At 39.5% G+C, this 10,231-nt stretch overlaps 1 protein-coding gene across 1 annotated transcript; it reads right to left on the bottom strand.

Moving 5' to 3' along the window:
• Positions 1-371: 371 nt before the first annotated feature.
• On the bottom strand, positions 372-9,680 carry dclk3 (doublecortin-like kinase 3). The gene is made up of 7 exons (XM_008421850.3): positions 9,481-9,680; positions 8,236-8,438; positions 6,580-6,711; positions 5,023-6,231; positions 4,345-4,477; positions 4,099-4,266; positions 372-3,355 (listed from the first exon to the last, which is right to left on the bottom strand). The coding sequence occupies exons 1-7, from the start codon at positions 9,533-9,535 to the stop codon at positions 2,796-2,798; spliced, it is 2,460 nt and encodes an 819-aa protein (XP_008420072.2). The 5' UTR covers positions 9,536-9,680; the 3' UTR covers positions 372-2,795.
• Between the last annotated feature and the right edge of the window lie 551 nt (positions 9,681-10,231).

Genomic DNA, 10,231 nt, shown 5'->3' with positions numbered 1-10,231 from the left:
ATTCTTGCGCTGATCTCCAGAGCAAATGTTTTTTCTTCTTTTGTTTTTAACGCCACCTTTGCTTTGCTACATCTTATGAATTTTACAAATGAAACTTTCCATTTAGTGGGAAATATTGTCAGCAAAAAGCATCTGATAATGTGCTTATTAATACAGCAACAGGTTTTTCAATAAGTGCAAAATATGGTAATGTAGTATTTGCTAAGTCTAAAAGTTGACTACAGGGAAATACAGCTTTTACATTAAGCAAATCACTATATTGTTATGCATTTAGCACAAAGGATATCTTGTTCTTAATAATCTTAACAACAATGTAACTTATGCTAACAGTGAAATGCTATTCACAAAAAAAAAAAAATGCACGCACAACAAAAGCAATGATCATTTATTGCAAGTCTGTAAGTTACAGTAAATTACTGCTTTCATGTAAAGCAAACACAAAAAAGATTTGTTACTAGCGACTACAAGTCAAGGGCTGAAAGTTTCTGCAATTAGCTTAGCAACAGTATTTTACAACAAAAGCAACTATTGATTGCTGGTAAAATACTGTTTTTACACAAAATGAATAATGATGTAATTATATTTCTATTGGTACAAATCAAGTGGTCAAGCGTACACATTCTTACGTAATCTTTTCAAAACTGTTCTGTTAGTATTTAAATTATTTTGGTATTTAAAAGAGAAGGTATTTTACTTACAGCTGTGAATTGGCTGTTTTGTTGTGCCAGATGACTTGGGGCATTGAGCATCGTCTGGTCCGCAGTCAAAAAGAGATCCAAACCTGATATGCTACAAACCTAGGCTTGTCCCCCAGAGGATAAAATACCTCACAGAAATGGAATTTGACATTTCACTCTTGCTCTGAAGTTCTGATCAAACTTTGATGTCATTGCTACTTTATTATGTCATGTATAACATTTCTGTAAAATGTAGTTTGTTTCAAGCAATTAAGGATTTTAAAACATGTCTAGGTATTATTTATGCTATTAAACATCTCATAAAAATACATAGCTTGCTAGAAAATAAAATACACAACAGCCTTTCATTTCGACACATTCGATTTAAAATCTGTATCTATTTATTTTTTGCTTCAAAGTTAGTTATTTATATGCATTCTAGGCTGCATCTCACAAATATAAGTAAAAAAATTCAATGAAGCAATTTTCAGTAGACTAATTGCCAATATGCTGAATTATATCAACAAAATACTTTTTACAGAAAACAACAACAACAACAAAAAGATCTTATTGTATTTCTCATTAGATGGGAAAAACGTTTTAGTCACAAGCAGAACCTTTTCTCCAATGGACACATCCATCACTTCCATTTGCCTTACATGTCTCCACCTTGTGAAAAAGTTGAAAGCATTTCTCCTAATTCTACCATATTGTTAATAATGTTAGTGAAGGATTGTTTCTTCAAACAATAAGCTGCTAACATGTGATGACCAAATCACGTCATTTGTGTTTTGGTGTCCGGACTGCACCATTAAAGATCTTTTGCTGCAGTCCATAAAATTCAGCTCATTTGAATGAATTCTGTGAATGTGTGTTTTGAGTAAGCATGAATAATTTAGCCAGAGCAGCAGGATCTTTGAGAGAGGCTTTAATTACCCCCGGCCCGCAGCACTGACACTTGACCATAGTCATTTATAAGCGCTATCATTCCATCAGTGCCCTCAGATATACAGCTTAGAAGCCACAAAGGTTGCGGATGTGAACTGACCTGGATAAGGGGGTTGCGGAGTTGTGGATGTCCTTTGGGTTGGGTGGGGCAGGATGTCTGAGTGTCAGCTGTCTGCAATCGGGAGGGACAGGATTAACCAGCCCTCATTGGACAGAAAGATAGGCCTTATTTGGTGTGTGTGGAATGGCAAGGGACCAGTACCCCCCGTAGGTATGCACAGAAAGTTAGTCCAGTAGCTGAATGTGGTCACACTGTCCTCAGCGTGTTCCAACCCCCCACATTGTTTACAACCCCTTACTACACATTCATTTAGACATTACGAATGTCTTTATGGTAAAGTCACACCAGCAGTAGTTCACTGTCAAAAAATATGCGATGAACCAATTGTAAAGAACGATAAAGGGAAATTTACTCATTTCAAATCGGGAATTCATATCATGGTAAACAGACAAATTATCCAACCATATATATGTACAGACTCATACTTTTATGTAACTAAAAATAGCTACCAGCCGCAGAGATCTCATCTACAAAAGACACAAATGATTTGCAGAGAAACGTAAACAAAAATACGTAAGAAATGTACTAAAAACGTAATCAAGCAACTTATAAAACGCTTCCTGTTTACAAGCTTCATTCATAGGGTTTGGGCAGAGGCTCGGACATAACACAAAATCCCATGATTAGTTACAAAATGCAGGACAAATGGCGTATGCACGTATATCAGGTGCATCAAATCTCATCAATCAGACTCTATTCATTCTACGAAAATAAAAACCCATCATCTGCCTGTCACCCACAGCTTCAATTACTAAAAAAAAATAAAAAAAATCAGGGCTATTGTTTGCAACAAGGAAAATGATGACCCTGATCTAATTATAAAATCAAACAGAGCAAAATCCCAGACACGTCAGGGCTTGTATGTGTTGTGACCATTTGCCTTGGTGTGGTTTTCAGTCTATTTGTGGAGGGCGGCTGCAGGGTGGGAGTGTGTGAGCTTTGGTGCCGAAGGACAGAGCTGAAGAATCAGCTGCTGGTCTGGGATGAATTATGCTGTTCTCAGCAATTTGCTATTGTTGGTGTTCGGTTAGAGCTGTCGGATCCACTGGTCACTGCTGTTCCCCGTTCTGCTTGGACTGCAGTTTATTCTGGGATGAAGGCTCGGTTTGAGTTATGGAGGAGTCACTTTGATTTAAAAGGTCCACATTTGTGAGCTTTTGACCAGAATCCTGAATGTTTTCCCTGCTGTGCTGCTCTGCAGAGATAGTTTCTGGGTTTTTTTGACAAGCTGTTTCATATAGAGGTGTTTGCTTCTTCTTCTGGGAAGCCGCAGTGTCGATAGTGCTCATATCTTCTGATTGGACCAGTGGAGTTTTGTTCTGGTCTTGTCCTCTTGTTGTGAATTCATCATGTCTCCTGGGGGATATTTCCTTCTTGGTGCCAGAGTTTCCTGCTATTTGATTCGCCAGTGATTCTGCTGCTTTTGTTGGAGTTGCTCTGTGCAGTTCTGCTTTACTATCTGCTGAGTCCCTCTTAGTTTTGTCAGAGAGCGCCCTCTGGCTGCAGACTGAAGCCATGGCCTTCACCCATTTGTGCTGGAGGATCTGCTCTGCCGTCAGCCTCACTGTGGGGTCTTGTTTAAGCAGAGATCTGACAAGACCTTTAGCTTCTGTTTGTCCACAAAGAAAAGAAAGAATCAGATTCTGAAAACTGCAAAAGCTTTGAAGCTATTTTAAATTTGTTACACTTCCACTCATACTGTCTTGTGATCTCTTAAACTGCCTGCCCAAAGCAGCTTCATGCAATTTGTTTAAAAATGGAGGACAGTAGCACCAGTTCAAAAATATGCACTTATATCACGCCAATGGAAAGTTGAAATCTAGGATAATCTTGTTTGTGCTAAAATACGATTCTCTCTCTCTCTCTCTCTCTCTCTCTCTCTCTCTCTCTCTCTCTCTCTCTCTCTCTCTCTCTCTCTCTCTCTCAAACAGTTTTTGTGGTATATATTTTAAAAGGAAGAGAAACTGATGTAATAAGAAAAAGACTGAAGAAGTAGCTGAAGTCTAGAAACAAACTGTAAAATCTTCATAAAGCTAGAAGTTGTGAGAAATACAGTTTCACACAAGTGTTTTCTATTAATAAGGAACATATAAAGAAATAAGGCATGACTAAAGGTTTTACTACAGCATAATATTGCAACCTGTCTGGATAACAGTTATTGTAAACAGACAATACACCTTGTATTATATAAATGATATGCTCTAGACTCAAAGACAAAAAGCACACTCCAAAGCTTCCACTGTGTCATCCAACAAAGATGAATCCAAAACAGAGAAAAAGTATGAAACTCTAGAATCTAATGGTAGATAACTTTATTTTTTTTTACCATGAAAATATTTTAGTCAGGTTTACCTTCTGAAATGGAGTCCCAGTAGGGTGAAGGTAAATGAAGTTCTGCGTGTTTTATTAGCTTGAAGAGCTCCTCCTGATCCCGATCCCGGCTGCGGAACGGGGCGAAGCCACACAGCAGGATGTAAAGAATCACCCCCAGAGCCCAAACATCCACTGCTACGCCGTACCCTGCAGAGTAACCAGACTAAGATTATTAAAATAACCTGACTCACATTCAGTCACAAAAGTCTCTCCAAAGTACCTCACCTGTTTCGCAGAGGATCTCTGGGGCCACGTACGTCGGTGTGCCACATATGGTGAAGACCGGTTCTGTTACCACCATAGCCAGGCCGAAGTCCCCCAACTTCAGCCGACCGATGCCAGCGGATACTTTCTCTATCTGAGAGAGAACGAGAATGCAAAATAGACAGCATGACCAGACTGGGATTAATTACCAAAAGTTAGGATTCTAATTGCTTAAAGCAGAGCCAGGCATATCTACATGTGATGCAAATCTACCAAGGCAGGAAATCTTTTACTCTCCTGTGGCAACCATTCAGCTTTTTACTAAATGGTTGCAGTAAACAGGGGCTGCAGTTTCCAGGTTTCCTAGCTCTTTCAGACTAGCCAGCAGCAATTACCAAAGACCTGCTGGAGTTGCACATCTGCTGAGCTCATTATGAGCTACTTCTCAAATGAAATGCTGGTAAAAAAAAAAAGTTAGAGGGTTAATAGGGAAGCGTTGTTGTGATGACTTCCTGAAGGCAAAGTTTCAGAAAGAGCAGAAGTTTTTAAAGAGACAGAAGCCCAATTTCAAAGTGTTTTATATCAAAGTCAAATTTCTTTTAAGTTTTCTACTTTTAAAAGTATGCACTTCATTGGGTTTCTTATGAGACAAACAATCCCATTGGAATCTCAAGCACTTCAATCAGCCCTGATACTAACCAGTAAATTTTCAGGTTTCAGGTCTCTGTGGACGATGCTCCTGTAGTGGATGTAGTTCAGCGCTTCGCTCACGTCCAAAACCATCCGTCCGGCCTCGGGCTCTGGAAACTTCCCCTTCTCATTGATGGCCTCAAACAGATCCCCTCCGCTCACCAGCTCCATCACCAGGTAGGAGTGCGTACGGGTGTGGTGGTGGGCCAGCAGCCGCACGATACGGGGGTGACTCAGACTACCGAGGAGGCTCAGCTCGTTCTGCATCATGTGCTCTCGACCGACCAGCTTGGAGCGCTCCACGATCTTCACGGCGACGGGTTGGCCATCGTCACGCCGACGGCACTCCCGCACCACGGCAAAGTTCCCGTCTCCGATCAAACGGCCGATTTCATAGCAGCGCTCGATGTCAGCCAGGGTAAGACCTGTGCCCTCGGAGGGGAGGATGCAGCTGTCTGCGAGTCGTGCTTCTGTGTGAGCTGAAGCCACATGTGGAGCTGGACGTAGAAGCTGCGATGGCGCACAGCTCTTCTCCTTGTCTCTGCTGACTTGAGGAGACAAGGGACTGTTAGAAACATCTGACGGCTTCACCTCTTGACCTGTGTGATGGCTTCCTTTCTGCTTCTTTGACACAGGAGGGAGAGGGACCCTTCCTGATAGAGTACCGATCAGTCCTGAAGCCAGAGGTCTTGACCTTGTCGCCAAGCAGTTCTCACACAGAATAGGAGAGGGGATATCTGCGTCTCTGAGAACCTCATTATGCTTGAATGGACCAATAGGAGAAGGATGTCTCTCTTTGACTTCTCCCCTAACACGCAACTTCTGGAGGTTGTTTGGAAGGTAAGCTGGTTTTTTGGAAGAGTTCTTCTTATTTGACTTCTGGGAGTCAGGAATATATTGTCCTTGCTGATTTTTGTCTGCGTGTTGAGACGTGTGAGCATCAGTATGATTCTTGACATGCGTACGTGTGTCTCGTTGCGCCTCTTGCACTTTCCCAGTGTTTTCCGTCTCCTCGCTGTAGCCACTGTCAGCTTTAGCAGCTTTATCTGGCGCTGGCCGGAGTTTCTTCTCCCAGACCCGCAGGGCATCGGCGCGGTAATGGGAATGTTCTGGAAAAAGTTCCTCCAGGGCATCCTGCACACTGTTCAGCACGGGGCGGGCCTTTCCGAGAGCCAAGAAGGCCACTTCACCACGGAAGAAATCACACACACCCCTTACCTAGAAAAAAAAGAGAAAAATGAGTTATCTAGAAATAACGAGTTGGGAGATAAATCTGGAACCGGACATCTGCTGGAAGGTTTTCTTTTAAGTCAATTTGGAAAAGCTAGAATTAATTGAAAACGTTTTATGACAGATGAAGCATTTAAACACTTAATATTTCAAAAAAGGTGATCTGAATCACAAAGAAAATGTTACATAAAGATAAATAAAACTGGTTTGAAACACTAAAGTTAAACTTGTATTGGGTCCAGTGCTCAGGAGAAGAATAGGGAGTAGGCAGAGGTCTATTTGCATTTTTTTCTAGATCCTCCCACTTCATGTTAAATCAGTTCAAGTTTGCCTCACCTCTCGAGCGTGTGTCGTGTACAGACGAGTGACTCTTCCTCTGTGCCAGCGAGGAAACCCCAACGCTTCTGAGAGATCCAGGAGCAGCTGCTCAAATGACACCACGGCCCTGCGGTTCAGTAGCACCGTCACCTTACAACCAGCAAGAAAAAGACAAAAGCATATTGTTTTCTCTGTAAAGTAAAACCAGTTAAGCAACATATATATATGAACTGAAAAATACTAGGGCAATAAATACTTATACTACCTTAGGTAAGCCATTTGGTGTTAAATATTTGTCATTTAAATAATCAATATAACCATTACGTAATTATAAACAGTACAGTAACAGTTTTGTTTGTGGGTTTCTGGTCTGAAGGAATCAAGCCCGAATTTTTGATCGAAGTTTTAAAAAGTATGTTCGGAAAAAACATTAAGCATTACCAAAACACTGGGTCACTGGGTTAGTGGCAGCATCATGCTTTGCAGTTATTTCAGGTGATAATTTTGAAATTATGAGCTGTTCCAAAAACCCAATCAGTTTCAAAACAAAGATCTCTTAGGTGCTTGTTTCAAAAACACTGGATTAAAGGGGATTTAATTTTTTTTCACCATCAGGTGGATTTGAGGTCATTAAAAAATGCTTTAGTAGATAAAAAAATATATATTTTTAGAGACCTGACAATGTCCTTGCATAGTTATTTAAAACATTTACAAGATGATTTAGCAAAGATGACCAATTCATGAAGAGTAACGTTGGCAAAATCCTACCAGAGAAGACTGAATGCATAAATATAATCAAATTATGTTTTTTTTTTTACATTTAGTTAAGTGTGGGATTACTTATGCAACTATGTTATTGCACCTTTTTATATTTTTTATGTTTCCCAATGATTATTTCTTTGTATTTCAGTTCAATTAAATGAGATATACATCATATTAGAAGTGTAAAAAATTTGGAAATGATTTATTATGATGTCAGTTACTATGTGTCAAAAATCTGAAATTTACACATCTGAAATTTAGAATGGCTCTCTTCTAGAAAGAGAGCCATTCTAGAAGAAGAAGTTTTATTTATATAGCACTTTTTCAGCAACAAGGCAGTTCAAAGTGCTTAGTGCTTATTCTAGATGACTGGTCCAAATTAAGACAGATGCTTAGGAGCAAACAGCCTAAAGCATGCCTGTGCTCACAAGTCACCAAGCTCACACCTTTGAGGGTGTGAGCTTGGGGTGACTATTCTACATAAAGAACCAATATTAGCCTTGAAACTTCAAGAGTTCAAGTTTGTCATGTAAAAAAAACATAATTGTTGAGTTTATAATTCTCCAAAAATATTTAGGAACCAAGCTTGTTTCTTAATGCACAATGCCACATACAATCTGAGGCCTTTTGCAACTTCTGCATTAGTCACAGACTTTATTTAATATTTATTTTTGTTGTCATCTTCTGTAATACACATACACGCTTTTATTTGTTTGACTTTTAAGTTAATCATTAAAACTTTTAGTGAACTCTTTGAAATGTGCTTATTAACTTACTAAATTTATTATAACAACTGAGTACTTTGTGGACACAAAATAACCTCTATATAATCAATTGAAATATTAAAAAAAGTCACAGATTAAAACCTTCTGAGCCCTTCAGGAGTTATGCCGCGGACTGCGGAGTTATTACCTTCCGCAGTCCGTTTTGACTACATGGGCGGACAATAGTGACCAGATGAGGCCGCTCAGCGCTTTCCTCCGCATGCCTTGTGTGGAAGAGCGGTGGGTGAGGAGGAGGGATGAGGGGCCTGTATGCCCGCTCCACTTGGTGTGGGCGTAGGGGCCAAGGCTGAGGGGCCCAACCAGCACGCTTCAATAAGGGCACAGGGGGGCCTGAAACAAACAATAAGAAGGAAACTCATTTTAGACTATAGTGAAAGTGTACTGAGTAACAGTGTTGTCTTTTTTTTTCCGAGACTTGTAAACATAGAAAAACTCATAAGTAACACAACACCGGCTCCTTATCCTGCGCGACTGTGTGTGAAAGCAAATCCGACTGATCAGATTTGAGCGTTTTCCATCACATGGAGTGCAGGGGCCATTTGAGATTCTTCAATCAGCATGCTGCACTGGTTGAATTATTCAGGCTTCCTTAAGTCAATAAAACCCTACACACACACGCGCACACACACTCAGTACATACACACACACCTACAAACAAAAGCTTGCTTGACCTGGTTAGGGCTCAGCTGCATCTGCATGATTAGTAGAGCATTATAGATTCCCACCATCTTTGATATTTTATCTTCTGGCATTGATAGATTTTATCTGTCCTGTCTAAGGGAGTTTTTGTTGCCACTAGACAGACAGAAACTCAAGAGTAAGATGTAACAATGCACATTTACAAAAGAAAGGTTTCTCAGTAGCCTACATACAAATAAGCCCGTCTAGTGACATGTGAGAAAATAAAATCTTTTTTTTTAGCATACTGTTTGCTTTGAGGTCAGCTATTGTTTGCCTTGAAGCCCCTACTTTTTAAGCAGCTGAACTAAATGTCTCTTACTAAAAATTACTCCGTGCTTAACAGCAAGTGTCAGAAAAATTAGTTAATTCATTCATTTCCAGATTGAAATAAAACGAAGAGATCGGATTTGTCCATTGTTATAATAATAAATGATAATAATTAATGTTGTTATTATTAAGTCGTACCCACGAATTAAACAAGTTGTTGCCACGATGTCTTTCCCCCCTCATGTCACCAGACGGGCTCCGTAAAGATACAAAGACGCCAAAGAATTTTGAAAAAAAAAAAAAGAAAAAAAAAATTCCTGCAATAAATTTCAAGAATCAATTTAGCCAGTTAATATTATGATACTCCAAAGTTTTATGTATTTCTATTTTGAGCAAAAGTAGTTATATCCTTCAAAAAACTCACCTGCCACTCCCCATTTAGTGTTTCGTGCCACTTCACCTCCATTCCTGGCCTTCATAACGACGTCATTTATTTTAAGCAACTGTAAAAATAATCTTGTAATGTATTAATTTTACTTAATCCCACTAAAACCATGAGTTGTTGCTGGGTTACTCTCCTCTGCTAGCTCTCAAGGAAAGCAAGGGGATGTGAGAGGACCATGTAGCTACAGTGGTTGCTATGGAAACCCGTCCAACTAAACAGCTAAGGGCAGAGAAGACCGGAAGTTTAGTAGTTGACTGTCAACATAAAAGAACTGAATCATTCGACGCTCTCCCGAGAATGATATTTCTTTACTAATCAGACTCTGTCACTCAAATTTATTATTTTATACACAATATCTCTTTGAAAAGAGATATTGTGGGTTATATTGTCTGCAGGTTCAAATATCAAAACTATTTTGGTATCAAAATCGGAAGTTTTTTTCTGTATTTCCTCAACTTGACACTAACGAGAAGAAAAGCGTATGGACTATTTTCACTTCTTAGAAGCGCTCATATGTTTACCCTGTATATTTTTTTTGCCTTTACTTTCGTATAGTCTCAACTTGAATGCAAGTCAAAAATTGAACCGTGTTTGATTTATGTAGACGGACATATAATAGGAAATGCAAGTTTGCGACTTATTATTTAAATGGGGAGGGGAAAACAAAGATGTAGATGATATTTAGGAATTATAAGACATTTGAATGAATTTAAGATCCTGAAAAATATTT

The sequence above is a fragment of the Poecilia reticulata genome, chromosome 11 (assembly GCF_904066995.2).
Source record: "Poecilia reticulata chromosome 11, P_reticulata-male-v2, whole genome shotgun sequence".
NCBI classification, from domain to species: domain Eukaryota; kingdom Metazoa; phylum Chordata; class Actinopteri; order Cyprinodontiformes; family Poeciliidae; genus Poecilia; species Poecilia reticulata.
Note: the sequence above shows the minus strand (reverse complement) of the source record. Positions and strands in the feature narration are given on the sequence as shown.